General features: G+C 41.1%; 1 protein-coding gene across 1 annotated transcript in view; it reads left to right on the top strand.

The window, feature by feature from the left end:
- Window positions 1-23528, top strand: part of CTNNA1 (catenin alpha 1) — an 86336-nt gene that overhangs the window by 43078 nt on the left and 19730 nt on the right. Inside the window, exons 8-11 of the mRNA XM_070732702.1 lie at window positions 949-1029; window positions 2435-2587; window positions 15740-15832; window positions 17654-17810. Coding sequence (XP_070588803.1) covers window positions 949-1029; window positions 2435-2587; window positions 15740-15832; window positions 17654-17810 — 484 coding nt within the window. The remainder of the gene's footprint in view (window positions 1-948; window positions 1030-2434; window positions 2588-15739; window positions 15833-17653; window positions 17811-23528) is intronic.

Genomic DNA, 23528 nt, shown 5'->3' on the forward strand with positions numbered 1-23528 from the left:
ATGTTACAAGGTGCATTGAAGTGTCAACACAGATTAGTATGGGGCCCATGGGCAAGTGCCCATCGGGTCCATGCGTTAAGACAGTCCTGTGTCCTATACTACATGGTTGTGCATATTTTAAAGTCTGTCCATCATATGCATTAGGCAAATAGGGCATATTAAAGGACCCATCATGACCCATGGCAACATTTCTTTTCAACAATAAACCAGCCTCATTCTTGAATCTAACCAAGATATTGTTCCACAAGTGACTATATAGCAGCTTCCTGGATGTTGTGCAAAATGAAAACAATATATAGCAATTGACTCAGACAGCTGGTTAGGAACATTGCTACAATCCATTCCTAATAAGCCTATAAAGTGCCACTAAGGAAGCCAAATATAAAATCTAAACCATGTGCATTATCAGATATGTAATACAAATTTTGTACTCTAGTTTCTAGATCTGTCCATAAACACTTATCCTTTTAGAAAAAATTTTTTAAATATATTTTGTTATTTTCAGAGACAAAACAAACATATATAAAAATACAAAGCAAAACACATCACAAAAAAGGAGCTGCAATCGCTCCACTCAAAATAGAAGTCTCCATAATAAGAAAAGAAAACTTTTGTTAATTAGATCATTTCAAAGGAAAGAAAACACCTACTTCGTATCTCTATTTATATACATTTCAGAATAGTAAATTTATATAATATTGGATTCATTGAGAATTTCTTCTATTCAACCAAATATAGACCCTATCCCAGATTTTGTAATATTACGACTCTTCTTGGTTTTTCAACTGCCTTTTCCTATATACAGTACTACTGTTTTGATATGCAAGACCTCTGTTGATTTCAGTTTGCCATTGATACTAAATGAGTGGAAAAGTCAATGGAATTTAGACTTGAACTAATATATAATTATAGTATTTCAACCTAATTCTGTTTTATTTGATTTTCTAGGCTGGACGCAAAGAAAGAAGTGATGCCCTCAACTTGGCAATAGACAAAATGACAAAAAAGACCAGAGATTTGCGTAGACAGGTTTGGTATTAACTATGTATTAAATGTTCATGTAGTCTGCTATGTACATACCATTTATTCTAGCAATTTTTTTTCAGATCTGTCAATTACAGAAAATTAAAAATGCTTGGATTTTATTAAAACTGGGCAAACTAACCTTAAAGTTAGAGTATGATTCTTTCTTCATTCTGTCATGTTCACGAGCATAATATTTTTTTTCTCTTCCATTCAGCCCAGTGACAGGACAAAACTTGAGAAAGTCAATGCTGCCAATAAATCTCGGCCTTCTCTACCCCAGAGAGCATAATTATATATATTAGCCATAAACTAGGCAGGAGAACCTAGGACTTTTCTCCACAACTGTTAGCAGCAGTCTTTATGGATTCTTTGGAGAGGGGATTATAGCAATAACAATAATATTTACTGTATATACCAGTTCGTGGTGCTTTTTACAGCCCTCTCTAAGCTGTTTTTCAGAGTCAGCCTATTGTCCCCAATCATCTGAATCCACATTTTGCCCACCTCTAACGGATGGAAGGCTGAGTCAACCTTCAAGTCAAGATTAGACACTTTCTTTCCTCAACTCAGGAAACATTAATGCACAGCCAACAAGGAAATAGACATCTAGAATCTAATCTAGTCTAGAATCTCTTTAGTGAATTCTGATGTGTATAAGATAGAACACAAGGCAGTGAATGGATAGCTATTCTTGATCACTTGTTCAGCCCTAGACAGATTCTTTAGGGATCGGTATAGATTACCATTCCCTATTATAACAATGAATGAATTCTTTTTTTAAAAAAAAACCATATAAAATCATTCGAGTCATTAGTTAAGGCAGTTTTATATCTCTGTCCTTGGCCACACCAAGATACTGAACCTGTGTGTTGACCTTCTGAAAGTACCATGTTATTCGGAGTATGACACATCAGAGTATAAGATGCACCTTAGTTTTTTGGGAGGAAAATATGGAAAAAATAATCTGCCTACCAGTTTTCATCTGCTAGTCCTTAGTTTGGTCGGCTTCAGCACATTCATTTGCTGGTTTTATGCGCGCATGCTTTTATCCCCTGGTTGGGGGATAAAAAACAGTTTCTAAAACAATTCATTTCTCTCTTCAGAGAGAGAAATAATAAGAAAAGCAGGCAAAGGGAAGATTGTACCTCCATTAGGGCTGAAAAAAAGGCAGAAGATAACTTCCTAGCAAAACAAAGGTGCATCTTTTACTCCAAAACTATGGTAATTAAGTAATTTTTCAAGATTTCAAAAACAAATCTCTCCTACATTGAAATAATTATTCTCCATGAAAGCCCGCGTATGTTTAATAGAAGGATCACTGTTAAAAGTATATTTTAGTAAAGCAGAAGTTGAAAATAGCATTTTGCCTTGTTGAACAACTTAATTTTGTTTTGATTTCTCTTCTTAGCTCCGTAAAGCAGTTATGGACCATGTTTCAGATTCTTTTCTGGAAACAAATGTGCCACTCCTAGTTTTGATTGAAGCTGCTAAAAATGGGAATGAGAAAGAAGTTAAGGAATATGCACAGGTTTTCCGTGAACATGCCAACAAACTGATTGAGGTACAGTAATAATTAAATCTGGATGCCACACGGGCGTTGTGGGAAATAAACTATGCCTTCTTTGAAGCATTATTTTATTCTGAGCCCATTGCGAAATTCTTTCAGTGAATTATCTCAAGTTTATTTCTATGTTGTGGAAAGAAAGAAAGAAAGAAATACACTGAGAAAGCACTGAGAAATGACAGTTATGAATATTTATAATAGAATAGTTATCACTCTTTTACAGTGTAAACACTCATGTAATTTCAGTGTAGGGTTTTAAAGTAAATAACACATCTCTGAACAAATCTCTGAATTTAGAAATGACTGTAAAGTGTTCAAAACCACTTAAGCTGATGAACAAATTTTTAATTCATTTCTTAAGTAAGCAAACATGCACAAAGATTATGGATTTGACTTGTTTACCTTAGCCCAAAAGTTTAAAGATGAGGGTAACTGAAAAGCCAGTCCTTGAGAAAAGTCATTTACTGTAAGTGTTAAGCAATGTAAAAGTTTTTTTTCAATCTAGCTTTCTTCCACAAAGTATAGCCAATACCTATGAATGACAACTTTATAAATATCAGCCCGATGGGTTTGGAGTACTTAATGCTCTAATAGCCCTTTTTGACATTAATTTTTACAGCCCATTGGGAATAGGATGTATTATGCCTTGAAAATTGATACCACTACCACCCAAACAAAACCCCCAAACCCACTTGTTTACTCAAATACTTAAGTATAATACATTTTATGCAAATAAATTCTTAAACTTTAGATATCTTTGCACTTCACCGTAATTTTTTATTTCTTTGTAGTTGTTAATTAATTTCAAAGCAAAATTTAAAGACTTGACCTGCAGTTGGACTGGATCATATTCTCGATTACCCAACACATTAGCTCAAATTGACACAAAATATTTTAGACAAAAAAACACTTACACTTATCCATTTGTTACTATTATATCTGGGAAGATGAAAGTAAATAGAAAACTTGTTCATCAGACTATTGGTAAAAGCAGTAGTTAGCCCAAGGCCATCCATGGCTCTTAAAATGTAATGGACAGATTCTGAGAGGATAATTACAAATTTGACAAAAAGCATTATTAGAGAGTTATATTGAAATGTAATTTAATTTGCCTTGTCTGCACTGTAAGAAGCATTTCCCTATTCCAAGTTATTAATTATTTCTGGATTAGGTGAGCTCTCATAAAATTACATATCTCTCTCGCCCCCATTATGAAAAATGTTTTTTGTCGTTGATTTCTATAAATGCTTCCTCCTAGTTCATAAAAACTGTGCATGACAGGATAGACAGAATGCAGACTGATGGCAAATGACTTTCTTATTTACTTTTACGAGAACCTTAAAATCCATCAGTCAGTGCTTGACAGAAAACACAAAATTAGACTTTAGTATTTGAGCCCAGAAACTTATTTTTAGTACCGGAGATTAAGGAAATAGAGTCTTTTCATGTACAGAAATCTCTTCTTAATCCCCTACCTCAGTTTTCTTCATCTTAGCAATATGATTTATGACAGATTGGAAATAAGTAGATTAATAATAAATTATTCTTGGTTTAGTAAATCATGTTCTACCTTCTGCCTCCCTTTGGTACATGGGCTACATGCTTTGGTTCTTTGTCTTATTTGCATATTTGTATCAAGGGACAAAGACAACCAGATCTTTATGAAGTTTATCACCCCAAGGCTGAACAAAATATAAGGCTTAGGAAGGTGAAAAACTTTCAACTAAAGGATGGATGACAGAGTGACAGCCACTTAAAAAAAACATAGCTAGAGGTAGATTCAACCCCCACCAGAGGAACAACAATCTGGTGCTGCCAAACCAATAAAACCATTCTTTGTTGTTTTTATTATCACTTCCATGTTAAAATGTGAGATTACTTACAGTACTGTGGTCTTAGGTAGATGTATGTATGTATAACATATTTTTGCTGATAATGAAAAGGAAGGGAGACTAGTATAGATCTATTCCAAGCTATTTAGCTCTCATCAGTTAGCCATGCCCTTACCAGGATTTGAACCTAGGCAGTCTGCTCAGTCATAAACAAAGCTTTTTCTATAGTTTGTAGGCAAACCAGTGTCACTTCTTGGACTTTGATCACATTGAAATATTAATGCTGTATTTCCTGAGCAAATACTTGTTGTCAGGTTCTTCACTATTCCAATGAACTCCACTGGATGGAACCATATTTGGGGGGTGCTTATTCTGGAAGCTTTAACAATTCAGTCATCTTAGAAGTGCAAACCTGCCAAAATTGAATGCCTCTGCTGCAAGGAGCAAGTTTCCCTCGCCTTAAGTTTCAGACTCCAAAGTAGAATTACATGCGTAGTGAATAAAAATGTAAGACTTTCTAGACATATCAAAGTAACAAAAGTATTTCCTCATATTCTTTATTTTTCCCCAAGGGGGAAGAAATGGGGGCTGGAATCGGAGACATGTAATACCTTTGCAGATTAGAAAGTTTGTTCTTTTTTTTTCAAAACCTGTGAACCTGGGGGAGCTGTGATTGATGCTTTGAAAAGAGAAGCCTGATAATTAGCTGGAGATGCTGGTGGCTTTAACTCTTAGAACACTAAAACATGGCTTTTCTTTCCAGTCCTGTTAACTCTTCCTTACCTCTGTATCTCTCCCACCATGTCTTTGTACCGTGTTTGTGTATGTGAATCAATCCTCTTACTCCCATTTCTTTTGTTATTTTTTTCCCCCTTCTTTTTCCTGTTCCTGCTGGAGAGAGCAATATGTAATCAACCATGGTTATACGTTTTGGGGAGAATGGTCTGCATAGGCAGTAAGGATTAATACAGTATAGGTGGTCTTTAACTTACAACCATAATGGAGCCTGCCCATAATGATCATAAGTCGTGGTGGTTATTAAGCGAAGTGCCCATGTGATCCACTACGCTTATCCACCACAATCCCGGCTGTCCCGTTGCGGTTGTTAAGCAGAGCATGGAGTGCATCGGGAGTTAGGGGAGGCCCAGGAAAGCCTAGCGCAAGCCACACCTACGCAGCAGCACCTCCTCAGCTCAGATGTGGTCTTCCCTGGTCCTCCTCCACTCCCTGAACTCTTGAAAGCTGCCTGCAGGCTTTGGGGCTGCTTCCTGCCTCACTGGGTCCCTGCAGACTTTGAGGAGTTTGCCTTTGGAAGGGAGGACTAGCGGACACACACACACACACACACACCAACCTTCTCATACAGTATAGAAGTCATGTGCCATCCCAGAAGGAGGTCATTTTGGGACCGAACAGAGTTCATTGCTGCTGCTCCCAAAATAGTGCCTGCTTCCAGGACAACAGAATGTGCCCTCTGTGTAGGAAGGCCACACACCTGATGGGCTGAGATCTACTGAAAAGATAAGTGGACCAAGCCCTGATAGGAGGAAGGAAGATTGTTGGCTTGTCTCGGTTAGCTAAGCTGTGAAACCTTCGACAATACCTAGCAGAGAAGTTTAACAGAGCGTGGATGTGTGATAAGGCCAAGACACAGACTTAGTTAAATAAGTATTATTTACATATAAACAAAATATAAACAATCCAGAATAAGCATGTAGCAAATACAGAATAATATGCACTGAGCAATTACAAGATTTAGAGCACAAAGCAAAATACAATATAGATAAAAGCACAAAGCTTATACAAGCACGAAACTTAAACACAATACAGTGGTCCCTCGACTTGCGCGTTCTCGATTAGCGCGAAACGCTGCAACGCGGTTTTTCGAAAAATATTATTTAAAAAATAAAATATTAAAATATTATTTTAAAAAAAAAATTTTTTAAAAAAAAAAATTTTTTTTTAAAAAAAATTTTTTTTTATTCTGTTCCCTGAATGGAGACCGCCGGCCGCTCAATCGGGCCGGCAGGGAACAGAATGGAGCCTTCCGCGGCGGGGCTGGTAAGGGGGGGAGCCGAGCCGAGCCCCGTGGCATTCGCTTTCCTCCCTGCCCCGGAAGCTCTCCGAGGTTGCGAAGGAGCCCACAATCAGTCTCGGCTGCGGGTGGGAGGAAGGCGAATCCCCCGTGGGCTCCGTTACATTTTCCGCTGCCAGCCAGGCCATGCTGGCGGCAGCGGAACAATCGCTGGGTGGAAGGCGTGCTCGGCTCCAGCCGCTTTCGGCCGAGCCTCCCCGGCCAAGCAGCCAGGGAAGTCGAGCCAGGCGTGGCGGCGGCCTGCGCCGATGTTCCCCGCTGCGACGGAAGGCAGTCGCTTGGCTAGGGAGGCTCGGCCGAAAGCGGCTGGAGCGGCAGAGCCGAGCACGCCTTCCACCCAGGGAGTCCTGCCCTTTCATTCCCGCCGACCACAGGGGCGAGGGGTGGGGATGAAGGGGCAGGACTTCCCGGGCGGAAGGCGTGCTCGGCTCTGCCGCTCCAGCCGCTTTCGGCCGAGCCTCCCTAGCCAAGCGACTGCCTTCCGTCGCAGCGGGGAACATCGGCGCAGGCCGCCGCCACGCCTGGCTCGACTTCCCTGGCTGCTCGGCCGAAAGGGGCTGGAGCGGCAGAGCCGAGCATGCCTTCCGCCCGGGAAGTCCTGCCCCTTCATCCCCACCCCTCGCCCCTGTGGCCGGCTCATCCAGGGGGGCGTGTGTGGACTGGCAAGCGGCAAGCGGGAAGACCAAGGGACATTCAGTTCCTTCAGCCGCCCAACACCTGATCCGCTCCGCAGCGCGACAGCAGCGAGGAGCCGAAGATGGGGTTTCCCCTTTGCCTTTACCCCATCTTCGGCTCCTCGCTGCTTCCGCGCTGCGGAGCAGATCAGCTGTTGGGCGGCTGAAGGAACCTCCCCTTGGTCTTCCCCGCCGCCCACACGCAAACTCCACCATCTGCGCATGTGCGGCCATGAAAAAAATGGCGCACATGCGCAGATGGTGGTTTTACTTCCGCATCCAATATAACGCGGAAATCGGTTAGCGCGGGAGGTCTTGGAACGTAACCCCCGCGCTAACCGAGAGATCACTGTATAGATAAAGCACAAAGCTAGAATACAATATAGATAAAGCACAAGCACGGAGCTTAGAAAAACAACTCCCCTGTCTCAGGCAAAAGTAAAGTAAAGCAAAATAATGAGCTTTTATAGCTTCAATGAGGAAGTGACCAAACAGCCTTCAATATTAACTCTTCAAGTACAAGTTAACTCTTTGAGTGCACATTAACCCTTTAAGTACAAGTTTGGTACAGTTTACAATATGCAGTTTACAATGGCAATCCCTAACAATCATGTACCCTGTACTAACAGAGATGTTGGACCAGCAGGATAGGAAGCAGATTCAGGCTTGCAGAGACCCAGTGAGACTGGAAGAAGGGCCAAGCTTGCAGGAACCCAGTGAGCTTAGATGAAGGGGAGAGGGGGAAGATAAGAAAGGACCACTGCATTGTTTGTAAGCCCAGGGAGATTGCCAAGCACCTGAATTTATTCTTGTGATCGCAGGGGCTGTAACTCCAGAGAAGGGGTCATATGTCCCTTGGTTGAGTGCTGACATGATTCAGAATGGTCGCTGAACGAATGGTCATAAGTCAAGGGCTACCTGTATATGTTGTACCAGTGAAGGCAAAGCCTTTTTCCCTTGGGTGCCAAAAAAGCATGTGCGCCTCCTATTGCACATTCACGAGTGCCCATACCCATAATTTAATGCCTGGGGAGGGTGAAAACAGCTTCCCCCGTCCCTCTGGAGGCCGAAAACAGCCTGTTTTCCAATTTCTGGTGGGCCCAATAGACTCGTATTTTGCCCTCCCCAGGCTCCAAAGGCTTCCCTGGAGCTGAAGGAGGGTAAAAACGCCCTCCCACATCCCCCTGGAGGCTCTCTGGAAGCCAAAAAGGCCCTCCAGAGCTTCTGTGCGAGCCAAAAATCAGATGGTCGGAACATACACGCACCTTGGAGCTGAGCTAGGGCAATAGATCGCGTGACAGCAGATAGGGCTCCGCATCCACCTGCGGCACCCATGCCATAGGTTCCCCATCACTGTGTTATACTCTAGTACACCACCTTTTTCTACATTTAGGGGGGAAAAAACCAAGTAGACAAAAGCTATAAAACAGGAAAATATGAATGCTGTATTACAATATGGAAAATTTATTTTTGTTTTTATATTCCACAATATCAAACAGGTATAACACCATAATTTTCAGAAAAAGAAATGTGAGAGGGAGAAACGTCAAGGCTTAGCATAAATATTTTCCTGTCTTAAGCTTTAGTAATTTCTCTTTTTTCAGAGTTGTGGGTTTTTTAGGGTGGGCTGTGTGTAAGAGCCGTTTGTTTCTTTGTTTCTTTGTTTTTAAATGCAGGCACCTGCGCTGCCCTCTTTCCTTCCCAGCTGAGCCTTGCCTTTCTTTCCCTTTCTTCCCCCGCCCCATGTCAGTCCAGCAGAGTTGCCAATGAAGCAGGAACCTTGACATAGGTGTTTTGGAGCTGTGCAGCTTCAAGCAAACTTGAGAACAGTAGCCAAATCAACGGTATTTTTCCTTCAGAAGAATAGGACCGTTCAAAAGAACATAAAAGAGAAAGCACAATGTAAAAGACTTGCTTTCTGTTAACAGGGGGGGGGGAATCTTAGAGAGAGAAGAGACTGAAGACAAAATAAATTTAAGGAAGAAATGTTGAATCATGCGAATAATAATATGGAGTCTTATGACAGAGTAATAGATAATAATAATAGAATACAGTACAGGCAATCCTTGACTTGCCACCGTAATTGAGCCTGGCAATTAAGATTGAAAAGTGGGTCATCCCTTGATCGGCCCTAATTTTATGATTTATTTTTCCCCCAGTGGTCATTACGCAAATTCATTATTTGTTATGGACATTTCCCCTCCAGAAAAAATACCTGTTTCTGGGGGGAAACGTTATGAACCTTAGTCATGTGACTGCAGGACACTACAAAAAAACTGTAAATGCAGACTGGGTGCTGACTGGCCATCTTAATTTCAGAACTGAGCCATAAATAACTTTTGGGGGGAGATGTCCATTATAACTTCAAACAGTTGCTAAGTGACGGATCGTAAGTTGACGACTACCTGTATATGAAGTAGTAGTAATACTACATTAGTATAAATACTGTCATTATAATTGAATAATAATATATATGTCAGTTATAAAGATAGCAATAGAATAGGATGTAGGAAACTCATATCACTTTTATATGTTTATTTTTATATAATAAAACATCTGCCCAACCCTTATAGGGAGATGTAAAGAAAGCAGCCATCCATGATCCAATGCATTTGGCTCTCTTTGAGCATGGTTTTAAAAAGAACCAGTGAATTATGCTTTTAGACAAGTCAAAGCTGCAGTCATATGCTGCAATGTCCTACCGGTCAATGACTACTTCAGCTTCAATCGCAATAACACAAGAGCACGCAACAGATTCAAACTTAATACGAACCGCTCCAAACTTGACTGTAAAAAATATGATTTCAAAAATCGGGTTATCGAAGCGTGGAACTCATTACGGGACTCAATTGTGTCAACCCCTAACCCCCAACACTTCTCCCTTAGACTCTCCATGATTGACCTCTCCAGGTTCCTAAGAGGCCAGTAAGGGGCATACATAAGTGCACTGGAGTGCCTTTCGTCCCCTGTCCAATTGCCTTTCCTTTCTTTCACCTTTCATATATATTCTCTTCCTTTCATATATCCTCTCCTCTAAGTTCACTTCCACCCTCTTTTATATTATCACATATCTATCTTTCTTTCTATATATTTGTGTATTGGACAAATGAATAAATAAATAAATAAAAGCCGAAAGTTAGTAATGGAGAGGAAAGAGGAAGTTTTTTCCTAGCATTTTCTAATTCTTTGTTGATGTTTACCTCATTCTGTTGGAGAGATTGTTAAGGGGTCCTCAGTGCTGATGTTACCTAGTTAGGGTAAAAAAAAAGTTTGCATGAAACCAAGCGCGCTCAGAAAGCACCGAGGAGGACTCCTCATTTCAACCCTGAGCTACAAATATTCTCCTTTCATAAGAGCTGTTAAATTTAGATAGTCATATTTATGAAAACACAAATAATATAGCAAGCGAAGAAATCTGTGACTCTTACCTCATAGTTGGGTTCTTATGCGCAAACAAAAATTCAATTGATATAAATATATCACCGCTGCAGAGCACACTTGTTTTTTAAAAAAGATTAATTTATGAATAACCAAATGAATCAGTTCTGTCATAATGAGGCAGAATTGATCTCTGTAAGATGATCCTTGCAAAAAAAAAACCCACCCCACAATACCACCTACCGTATATGTAGGGATCATAGCAAAAATATAAATATCAAGAAATAATTATATTCAGATGCGTGTAAAGCATTTTTAGCATGGAGCTTCATAAAATATTTCAATTTGAATGTGAAACTGCTGCTTTTTGAATGCAAACACTTTTTAATGTTTTAGAATATTGACCTATTTGATTTTGACTTCAAACTGAATCTGGACAATTTAAAACATGGCAAACAAGATAAATGCACAGTGTAAATAAATGCCTAAAAACAATTAATTTTGTGTGATTTCTCTCTCAGTTTGAAGAGTGTTTCCTAGCCCTAGGGATAGTTGGGACTTCAAGAAATGCCACCAAAAATGTACAAAGGCTATTTCCATGACACTAAATATTCCCTTTAATTAAAACATATTAAAATGCATTTTGATTGCTTGTCTTGTTATTTGGTAGGGGCAGGAGAGAGAGAGAAAAAAATCATCAATAAAGGCCATCTGCCAATAAAAGGGAATATATATAGTTCAGGATTGAACTATGGAGTCCTTGGTGCTCTCTTCTATTGGTTGTTTGCTTGAACATGTTGTATTATCTAACTAGTTAACATCATTAGTGTGAATGAGTTTATATACAGTAGCTTGTGCTGCCAGTATTGGTGGGATGTGGTTTTCTACTTAGTAGTTTCTTGATTAAGTTATTGTTCTCTGCATGATTGTCTGACAGTAATTCCTTCTTATCTGATAATGTCAGTTGTCAGTTCTGTCTACGAAGAGAAGAAAAATGTTTAGGATGTTTCCGTCTTAATTTTTATGAATGTTGTGTAAATCTGGTTTATTTCTATGTGTCTATTGATGGCTGATGCCAAGCTTCCCTAGTGTTTTGGATTTCTAGTTGAAACTATGATTGAATGTGCCCATATAGTGTGAGATTTCATTGTGAGTTTTCATTGTATTTTCTGAGTGCTAATTGGTGCTCATGGTATACACGTTCTACTAGTATTCTGCCTGTCTGTCCTACATAGTTGCTGTTAGAGTCCTTATATTGTAAGTTGTAGCTTTTTTCTCGAAGCCATCATTCGGAGTTAGAGACTTTGGCCTGCCACAGTAGAATAGTATCACGGGAACTGGAAGAGGTAGCTGATGAGAGGGAAAGTTAGTAGCCACAACAAATTCCTTTCTTAGAGTCCAAGGTCATCCTTTGTTCTGCACCAGCAGATGTAAGGAGGTGGTCGGTATCATCCTTGCACTTGACTGGTCCTCATGATGAACTTGTGGGGGTGGGGACGAAGGATGAACCTTAACATGGGTGAGGTACTGGAAGGAAGTTGGTATCGGGATGGCAACAGTGTGACCAACATGGCCCTGTTAATAAATCAAACCTTGGATGAGAGATTTGGACTGGAATCTGATTTATTTCTCAGATGCTATTTGGGGTGCTGACATCAGCATTCAGGATGGGTTGTCCTCATCCACTCAGAATGAGGACAGAGTCTGGCAGACTATATCTCCAGGGTTTCCAATACCCAAGCAGATTGGCTCAGTCGGTCAATGGTGGACCATGCAGAGTGGCCCCTGCACCCGTCCTTCGGCCCTGACATTACGAGCTGCTTCAGTTCCCCAGAGGTCAACCTGTTTGCAACTCCAGAGAATACCCACTTGCCGAGGTTTTTCTCTCAATTTCCGTCCCAGAGTGCAGAAGGGATGAACGCCCTCAAAGGGCATTGGCTGCCAGGCCTACTGTATGTCTTTCCCCTCCTGCCCGTTCTGCCACAGGTCATCAAGAAGGTGTTGGAGGAGTGTGCAGAGGTGATCCTGATTGTGACTCATTGGCTGAGGTGGCCTTGGTTCGCGGACCTGAAGACCTGCCTTCCTGCTGCAGTCGTTGGGCCTGAAGGTTTCCTCCACGAGTATTGGCTATTGAATATGCAGTATGATCAATAGGGCATACAAGCTCTCTGTGATGACGAGGCCTGTGGGGGTCATGGCCCACTCTAGGCATAGGGCAGTGACTTCTGCATCCTGGATGACTCAGCCAGTCTTAGAGTGGGTGTGTCTGGCATCGCCTTCTCAGTTTATCCACCACCACAAGATCTACTTTTACATGTCGGCGGATGCAGCTTTTGGCCATAGGGTTTCGCAGAGGGTTCCACGAGGAATCCCACCAAAACGGACTTGGACTATTCTATTCTCACCTGCGGAAAGTTGGGCTTTGGTATGTCCCATCCTAAATGCTGGCTCCATCCACGATGGAGAAGAAGCATTGGTCTTACCTGATATGCCTCTTCTTATAGGGTGGAGCCAGCATTCAGCCCCACCCGTGAGAAATCCATTTCTGGATGCTTCTCGTTCATTTGGACTGGGAAGTGCTCCTTTGTCCGCACTGTCTCGATATGCTGTCTAGACATAGTTGGCTGTTCCAAGGAAGGAGAGCCTATGTATTATTGACTTTATCCAGAGACTAGCCATGTTGAGTCTGCTTCTTCAGATTCGTCAAAGCTGGGTCCTAGGAGGGCAGATCCTGTCAAAAATAACAGACTCGGCCCTCATTCTGAGTGGACGAGGACAGCCCCTCCTAAATGCTGGCTCCACCCTATGAGTAGTGGAAAGCAGGTAAGACCAGCGCTCCTTTTCTTCTCTGACTAATAGGTCTTTTGGGTTATTTAAGAGGTTTTGAGGACTTTGGCTGGGTTTTGTGCCATGGTAATGCCATGTGATTGTAATAGCATCTTGGTGGTTTCTGACATGTTTTGATCTATGGTAGTATTCTGTTCATTATGTTGGTTGTGCTGTAGTAGTTGAATGGGTAGAAACATGTTGATAAAGTTGCATTCGTATTCCATTTTGATGGAATATATTGTGTGGCATTGTTCTTTTTCTGGTGTTTTGCGTTCTTGCATTGCATTTGTACTCGAACAATGTTCTTAAACAGCTCCTCTTGTGGGAGGTTAGGGTGTTAATTTGATAATGGAGCACATGGTTAGTATGAGTTGTTTTCAGATAGACTTGTATTTGCCTTTGTTTCTTTTGCTGATAGATCCATCTGGTTTGCTAGTCAGCTTTAACTTCATGGGAATTACTGCTAAAATGGAGGGAAAAGATTGCCAATTCCCAGAAGAATAGACACACTGTTCTTGTCTTTTTGCACCACTTTTGTGCATTTCTATGCACAAACGAAGGCTTTCAGTAGCAGGCTGGTCATATGGTTGTCAATTAATATATATAAACATTATAGAATGCCCTATGAGAGCATGCTCCAAAATATAAAACGCGTTCACTTAAAAATAACAAAGTATGGCCTTTGTGTGACCTTTAACTACCATGCAAGAAAGCCAATGGAAAGACTTGTCCCTAGACAACAGCACAAATCTCCATGCAATTCTCTAGACACAGCTGGTTGTGGTATTTTTCTGCACCAGTTGGCAGCAGTGTGGGCTCTTCTGCATTGTGGTTGGATACATATGAACTGCTTGCACACGAAGAGAAGATGATCATATACCACATTCCTCTGAGAAGTTAAATGGTTAACCGCAATTATAGGTAGAATTCTCCGTGTATTTTTACCTCATGAGGTCAGTGGAATTCTAGCAGGTGGTTCATTGCAGGTTCTTCACATTCCTCTCTCAGGGCCTTCTGCCTTTGCCATCACTCCAAAGCCCAACAGTGCTTGTTCCCTCATTCCTTCTCTGTATTTATCACTAGTCAGCTGTTTCACAAAAAGGCTTTGGCAGCAGATTTGTTTAGTGAAATTCACAAAAGTAGCAACACAAGTTGTGTAGTTTAGAAAACTGTAAAAGGTGAGCAGGTCTTAAACACAATAAAGGACTGAGTTCCCCTGTGCTGTACTGTGCTAAGTTGGATTGTGATCTTGCACAAGCAGCCAGAAAAACAAAGTGCAAGTAGGACATAAAATGGTAGATGTTAATCTTATTATGTTATAATTAGATGATTACAGTGATCCCTCGTTTTTCGCGGGGGATGCGTTCCAAGACCACCCGTGAAAAAACGAATTTCCGTGAAGTAGAGGAAAGATTTTTTTTTAAATGTATTTAACGAGTATTTGGACTTTTAAAACCCACCCTTTGCATTAAACAGTCATTCTATAATGTTTCTCAGCTGGAACTACATGGGATATCCTACCAGTTTCTTTAATAGAGTACAATAGTACTGTAGAAGAATTTTATGAATTTTTAATGGATTTTAAAAAATTTAATGGATTTAAGCCCCCTATGAAAACCCATGAAATAGCGAATCCGCAAAAGATGAACCGCGAAGTAGCGAGGGATTACATATTTAAAAGTTGCTCTTCACTTGTACAGTGGGCAAAATTAAGAATATCGTTGAATCTGTTCAGTTAAACCAGGGGTGAAATCTAGCAGATTCTGACTGGTTCTGGAGAACTGGTAGCGGAGGATTTGAATAGTTAGAAGAACCTGCAAATACCGCCTCTGACTGTCCCGAGAGTGGGATGGGAATGGAGGTTTTTCAGTATCCTTCCCCTGGGGGTGGAGAGGGAATGGGGATTTTGCAGTTTCCTTCCCCTGCCTCACCCAGCAATTCACGCCCACAAAACCGGTAACGAAAAAATTTGAATTTCACCCTTAGGTTAAACCAGGGGTCCCCAAACTAGGCAACTTTAAGACTTGTGGACTTCAACTCCAAGAATTCTCCAGCCAGCATAGCTGGCTGGAGAATTCTGGGAGTTGAAGTCCATAAGTCTTAAAGTTGTCAAGTTTGGAGACCTCTGGGTTAAACTAATCTTCATTGCCAAAATTTGCCTGGATAATTATAAAAGATTTTATTAGATTCTTATGAAAGAATTACAGGACAACAGTCTTACAATGTTATGAATATATGTTTACATTTTTTAAAAAAATTGTAAGTTGTTATTAGCTACCCTGAAGACCATTTTGGTGGAAAGATGGGATAGAAATTTAATCAATGTTCTCTTTTTAACCAGGTTGCCAACTTGGCCTGTTCTATCTCAAACAATGAAGAAGGTGTGAAATTGGTTCATATGTCAGCAAGTCAGCTTGAAGCACTGTGTCCTCAGGTAAATTGCAAGCTTGATGCATCATATTCATGTTCCAATTTCATATTAGAGCTGCGGAACATAAGTACCTTTAGAAAAATCTAATTTATTGTCTGAAAGAACAATTTTGTGGGTAGGTTGATTTTTAGATAGAACACAGAAGCTCACTCAAGTAGCTATTTTTTTTTTTTAAAACCATACATTTATCGGCTGTATTCAAGAAGCTGGATGTTTCTAAAAGTAATTTATTAAAAAGTGTAAAACATTTAATTTAGTAGCATGACAGTTCCAGCAGGAATGATACAGGTTTGAACACCACAACATAGGGGAAAGCTATCTATAGCTGTTTTCTCAGGCCAATTGTATGCAACCCATTATTTCAGGATACACACACACACACACATTGGAGATGACATGACTCATAAAAGCTCTCCATGAAGCTTACTACTAAAGAAAGAGAAAAGGATATTATTAAAATTTATTAATTGGATTTGTATGCCGCTCCTCTCCATGGACTTGGGGCAGCTCACGACAAACATAGAATACCTAATAAAACAATTTGATCCAATTAATTACAGTTAAAAGACTTTAAAAGATCCTAAAAACTTAAAACATTCAATTTATCATTCACTCAATAGGTCACTAATAAATGCATCATAGAAAACAACTGTGTACAAGTCCTTGGTTTTGGCCCTGCCCAAAACTTGCTTTATTCCTAAGACTTCATCCCTATGGAAATGAAGCCCTGGCAGAAAACTCTGTCTTGCTTGAAGGAATGAGTCTTGAGCAGAACTATAATATATACTACTTGAGATGGCCTTTGAAGGGCATTCAGAAACTTCAGCTAGTTAGGGTATTGTAGTTCCCCAATTAATGGGATTTATAGTAGGCGGGATACGGTCATGGCAAGCCAATTTCATCCCCTGCCAAGCACAAATCACTTATACTGATAGCCAGTTACAGCTTCTATCACTTGATTGCATTCTATTCAAGGACCAAATCCTAATACCGGTGAGTAAAAATCTTCACCAGTCTACCCGCTATGGCACGAACAACACAAGCTGTGAAAAAGATAACAGTACTGTACATCAAAGACAGCCAATAAAACCACAGCACACAAATTATGGTGGAATCATTGCCCTCCAGGGAGAATAAAGAGACATAATAGTTTAGAGTCAGTCTGCGGGGGGGGGGGGGAATGTGTGAGGACATACTGTTTAGGCCTACGTTTGCCCCTCCCAAGGGGAAGGCAGGCTGTCTGGTGAGATTCTTGTAATATAAAGGATCAACAATAAAATATCTACTTGGGCTTATTTGTGAATGGTTCAGGCTAGTTGCCCCTGACATAAACCAACTAAAACCTTCCAAAACATCTTGAGGAAACCAAAATTTACTAACATAGGGAGGAGACTTCAGGTTCTTTTGCATTTGATTTCTTAGCTGCCCTGTTGAAAATGTGGGCTATGGATTTAAAATAATACTAATAATAAAAATACATGTAACGTAGCATAAGAGAGGCATTAGCAATTGGGAAATGGTCAAATCCAAATATGCCTCTAGTTAGCTTAACTGAATCGCTTGGCTTTCTCAGACTCCATCCCGTAGGACAGGGTTGTCAAATTCGCGGCACACGGGCCAGATGTGGCACATGTGGTCCATTCCCACACCCAGTTTAGCTAAGGGGGGAAAGTCCCAATATTGTCACATGACGATGGCGTGACAACACGAGTTTGACACCTCTGCCATAGGAGAACGGCTTTTGCTGCTTGACTTGTCAGTTTCATAGAAAAATAGACATGGTGTGAAAATTGGTAAATCAACTGTGGACATTTTGCTTTGCAGGTAATTAATGCAGCATTGGCTTTGGCTGCCAAGCCCCAGAGTAAACTGGCTCAAGAAAACATGGAGATGTTTAAAGAACAGTGGGAAAAGCAAGTGCGTGTGTTAACAGATGCTGTGGATGACATCACTTCCATTGATGATTTTCTGGCGGTATCAGGTAACAGTTATACATTAGCTTAAATTTATTTTTTTTGAAGTTGATCAGATTTTATGAATGTTGAAGATTATCTCAAGGAATCCTGTAAATATTCCTATTAATATAGTACTTGTGAAGGGAGTCCCAAAATTAAATACAGTGATACCTTGTCTTGCAAACTTAATTGGTTCCGGGACAAGGTTCGTAAGGTGAAAAGTTTGTAAGACAAAACAATGTTTCCCATAGGAATCAATGGAAAAGCGATTAATGCGTGCAAGCCCAAAATTCACCCCTTTTGCCAGCCAAAGCGCCCGTTTTTGCGCTGCTGGGATTTCCTTGAGGCTCCCCTCCCTGGGAAATACCACCTCCAGACTTCCGTGTTTTTGCGATGCTGCAGGGAATCCCAGCAGGGGAATCCCAGCGTCGCAAAAATGAGCGCTTTGCTGGCAACGGAAGTCCAGAGGTGGGGTTTCCCAGCAAAGGGAGCATCAGTGAAATCGCAGCATTACAAAAACACCGAAGTCCTTGAAACCCCACCTCCAGACCTGTGTTTTTGCGATGCTGCGATTTCACTGAGGCTCCCCTTGCTGAAAAACCCCACCTCTGGACTTCCGTTGCCAGCGAAGCTCCTGTTTTTCAGCTGCTGGGATTCCCCTGCAGCATCACAAAAACACGGAAGTCAACAGTGCAAAAATGGGTGCTTCACTGGCAACGGAAGTCTGGAGGTGGGGCATTCCAGCAGCGGCAGTGGGTTTCTAAGGTGAAAATAGTTTGTAAGAAGCGGCAAAAAAATCTTAAACCCCGGGTTTGTATCTTGAAAAGTTTGTATGACAAGGCGTTTGTAAGACGAGGTATCACCTGTAGTTCAGAATGTGCTAATGGGCATACACTGCTTGTATTACATTGTGCCTGCACTTAAATATTTGAGGCAATGCCCAGTTGATTTATGGGCAGAATTGAAGCTAGTAGTATTTGAATTTTAAACCCATAAAAGTTTTTGTCTTTATCCTTCTTTTTTATGAGCAAACCCATTCACCTTATTTTCGGAATCACTCTTGTGGTACAATATAGGAGAGATTTATTTCTGCAGAATGCATCCTTTCAGGAATTATGGATAATCACCATAGTCTCCAGGGTTAAGGCATAGCATATTTCAAGTTACAATGTTTTTAGTTAATTACTTTCTAATTGTGTTTATTGTATATCCTGGAAGTTTCGATGATTTATCTGCTTGGAAAAGATATTTTTAACAGGTTAATGTTTTGCACCAAAGAACCTATTGTTTCAGATAAATGAAGCACATAAAAGAGAAGGTTAGACGTTTCTTGAATATAAATAATAGCTATGGGTACCTCCACTTTGATCCTATTGAAACAAAGGGTCTTACATGGTATCGTACCAGAATACCTACGGGACCGCCTCCTGCCGCACGAATCCCAGTGGCCGATTAGGTCCCACAGAGTCGGCCTTCTCTGGGTCCCGTCGACTAAACAATGTCATCGGGCAGGACCTAGGGGAAGAGCCTTCTCTGTGGTGGCCCTGGCCCTCTGGAATCAACTCCCCCCTGAGATTCGAATTGCCCCCACCTTCCTTGCCTTCCGTAAGATGTTGAAGACTCATCTATGCCGCCAAGCACAGAGGGATTAATTTCTCCCCTCACTTTTCCTGACTTAACATGAGATTGGTGTGATTGTTTTAGAATTGCTAGTTTTTAATAACAATGGGTTTTTTAATATAGTTTATATTGGATTTGTATTCTATTGTATTTATTGTTGTTGTGAGCCGCTCCGAGTCCTCGGAGGGGGCGGCATACAAATCTAATAAATTATTAAATTATTATTATTATGATTATTATTATTATCACTAAAAAAAGAAGTGTCTTTCCATTCAAATGAGGCAAAATGAAGTAAAGTTAACCAAAGAGGGGGGGTTTTCATCTGTTCTGAAACTAGCAGCAGTCTGTCCTGTCCAGAAGAAATCAATGCTGATCAATTAACAATATATAATTAATGCAATGGTGACCAATTACTTGTGCTGTATTGTAGAATTTTAAAAAGCTGCCTTTTGTGGAATTATGACATTTTTCCATTCTTTAGTTGCCACATTTTTAAGTACTTCTGAATCAGAGATAACAACTTTTGAGCATTTTGCAATAACAAACCTTAGGTGATTAGGAAAATAGATGATAAACTGACAACTGCATTCATTAAAAAGGATTTGGGGATGTTTTCCCCCAGTTTTATTAGAAATTTCAACTAAAAGAACTGACAGATTAGGCATAATGTGCACCCATTTGCTGGCAGTCCCACCCACATCATTTAGAAATGGTACTGTTTATATGGTATAATTTTAGTGTAGAACCACTTGTGGATTCTCTCATGAACAATTTTGGGTGAATTACTGAAACAAATTTAAAGAGAACTCCGGCACAAAGAATTTTTTTGAGATTCATAGAGTTCAAAACTCAAATTATTCTATTAGAATTTTAAGACTATCCAAATTATCTGTTTGGTTTAATATTAAAGCTGTATTTTGCATTAACAAGATTTCTTTGTTATACTGTACATCATTCCATAGTTGAGACCAGCTGCAGACATTAATCTATGGACCGCAAACTAACCATACATATAAATACTGCCAAATTTTGGGCATTTGATGTGTCAACCCTAGCACATAACTTAGCCAGAATGCTAGTGAAAGTTTGCAGATGGCCAAAAGGCTGCTTACACTTTTACTTTGTTATACCAAAATTAGACATCTGCACAACCACTTGGAATAGAGACATCATGTTGGCAAGAAGGAATTCAGTGCTTGAGATTATCACATGACAACATTGAGATATATGTCATAATGTTATAATGTGGTAATAGTTGAATTACCCTAAAGTTGGAGACCAAAATCAATAAAACTGACAAAAATAACGTAAAACAGGTATTGACAAATAACTCTCCCAATTAATATTTTAGTTAGCAGTTTGAGAAACATTTCCAAATGGAAAAGAAGGGGAGAAAACATCATTAAAAGTATTTATATAATGTTTTTATACTAGAGGGGGTTTTTTTCCTCAGTCTTTTTTGTTTTATATCTTTATCTAAAAGCAATTGTCTATTTTTTTCTTTTTATTCCTTTAACACTTTTTTATCTTTTCTCTTTACATTGTTTGATGTTTATATTTTTAACTTTGTAAACATCAATAAAAAAAAGCTTAATATAAAAATATAAATATAAAAAATGTAACATTTGCCACCAGCTAATAATTGCAGGGCATAAAGCAGACTGGAACTCCATGACCCTAGAACTGGAGTCACAGAATACAGTCACAAAAACACAGGTACAATGTGTTTGTTACTCTTCTCGGATGTCAACAGGGAAAGACTAAATCAACTAGGCAGATGGGATATTGTAAGATCTTCAGATGACTAATTTTCAGGATGTTATTTTTTTTTTCAATAACTGTGCAATTGTAAAGAACTGCCAGTAAAACCCAATACTCATTCAAACACTAGAAAAATCAGACCTTGAATGCAGAGCCCACGATAGACGAAGTAAAAGTGGCAATTAAACTACTGAGAAATGGTAAAGAGTTGGAATGGAGGAGGTCATGACTGACGCACTCAGAATTGGTGAAAACTCAGTGACTGCATTGAGGAGATACAGAGATACCTCTCAAATAACAGCAGAGGTACTGGTAGACATTTGGGGCGACCCATGAGAGACCAGGGGTGTCATGGAGGTGAGAAAGCTGATAACGACAGTGGCAAAGAGAAAACCTGGGAGGACAGAGGACAGAGTTTATACTCAGGACTGTTTGTCCTACTAATAACATCATACATCCCTCGGACTCACCTTTTTAGACTGGATGATATCTATATGAACTTGGCTTAATTGATTAATTAACTGACCTGTTGAAATATCTTCTACCTATATTTTTATTTTTATTATTTATATTTATCTATATTTTTAATAATTAATATTTTAATAATATGAACTATTAGTTTTATATTAACTCTTTTTAATTAAATTATTGTGGGGATTTTTAAGTGGATGGGAGGATGGTGATGGCATGAATGAATGGGACTATTTTAGTAATTATTGGAATGAATGGAATACTGTGAATGAAAATGAATGGGAGAGGAGTGATAGATGGAATGGAGTGGGTGGGAGGGATTATAATATGTATGGAATGAATGAATATGACATGAATGGAATTTTTGGCACACCTGACGCTGGAGGGGCAGGAGGGGAGGGGACACTTATCTCTGGGGTGGCAGAGGGTCAAAATATCCCGGTCTTGCTGGGGAGAGGCAGGTATGGCGGAAGCCATGGAGCTAGCCGTTCCAGGGGAAGGAGGAATCGCTGCTTAGTAGCGATCCCTTCTTCAGGCTCCATGAGCTTAACTCAAAGCACTGGTGATGAGTGTAATTCTGGCCCTGGGCTCAAGTTGTTGCTACTCAATGCCAGGTCGGTGGTAAATAAAGCTCTCCTCATCCGGGATCTGATCCTGGATGAGGAGGCCGACCTGGCTTGTGTGACCGAAACCTGGCTGGGCCCGGAGGGAGGAGTTCCTCTCTCTGAAATTTGCCCAGCTGGGTTTCGGGTATGGCACCAACCTCGACCCCAGGGAAGGGGGGGAGGGGTGGCTATTATAGCCAGGGAGAGTCTTGGCCTGCGTAGGCTCATTGCTCCAGAGGTTGCGGGTTGCGAGTCCCTCCTGGTGAAGTTGGACTTAGGGGTTCAGGTGGGCTTGTTACTCACGTACCTGCCTCCCAGCTGCGTGTCAACAGCCCTGCCTGTGCTGCTCGAGGAGGTGGCCGGGCTGGCGGTGGAGTTCCCCGGACTTATCGTCCTGGGGGACTTCAATCTGCCGTCGCTCGGCGGTTCCTCTGGACTGGCACAGGAGTTCATGGCCACCATGACAGCCATGGACCTGACTCAAGTAGTTCAGGGTCCGACTCACGAGGGTGGGCACGCACCCGATATGATATTCCTCTCTGAGCAACTGAGTAATGATCTGAGATTAAGGGGCTTAGAAGTGCTGCCTTTGTCGTGGTCAGATCATTTCCTACTGTGACTTAACTTCCTGGCTCCAATCCTTCCCCGCAGGGAGGCGGAACCAATTAGGAGGTTCTGCCCCAGACGCCTGATGGATCCAGAAGGCTTCCAGATGGCGCTTGGGGTTATTCCAGATACACTTGTCCACAGTTCGGCAGAGTCTCTTGCTGAGGCCTGGAACAAGGCTGCAGGGGAGGCTCTTGACCGGATTGCGCCGTTGCGACCTCTCCGCGGCACTAGACCCCGTAGAGCTCCATGGTTCAACGAGGAGCTCCGGGTGTTGAAGCGCCAGAAGAGACGTCTGGAGAAGCGATGGAGGAAGAGTAAGTCCGAATCCGATCGAACACTTGTAAGAGCTCATATTAAGACTTACAAAGTGGCGCTCAAGGCGGCAAGATGCGCGTATCATGCCGCCTTGATTGCATCAGCGGAATCCCGCCCGGCCGCTCTGTTTAGGGTAACCCGCTCCCTTCTTAATCAGAGGGGAGTTGGGGAGCCCTTGCAGAGTAGTGCCGAGGATTTTAACACGTTTTTCGCTGATAAAATCGCCCGGATCCGAGCGGACCTCGACTCCAATTGTGAAACAGAGTCGACTGACAATGAGTCAGTCGAGGTGACTGGGGCTAAACGTCTTTGTCCATCTGTCTGGGAGGAGTTTGACTTGGTGACACCTGATGAAGTGGACAA

The sequence above is a fragment of the Erythrolamprus reginae genome, chromosome 1 (genome assembly GCF_031021105.1).
Source record: "Erythrolamprus reginae isolate rEryReg1 chromosome 1, rEryReg1.hap1, whole genome shotgun sequence".
Lineage (NCBI taxonomy): Eukaryota > Metazoa > Chordata > Lepidosauria > Squamata > Dipsadidae > Erythrolamprus > Erythrolamprus reginae.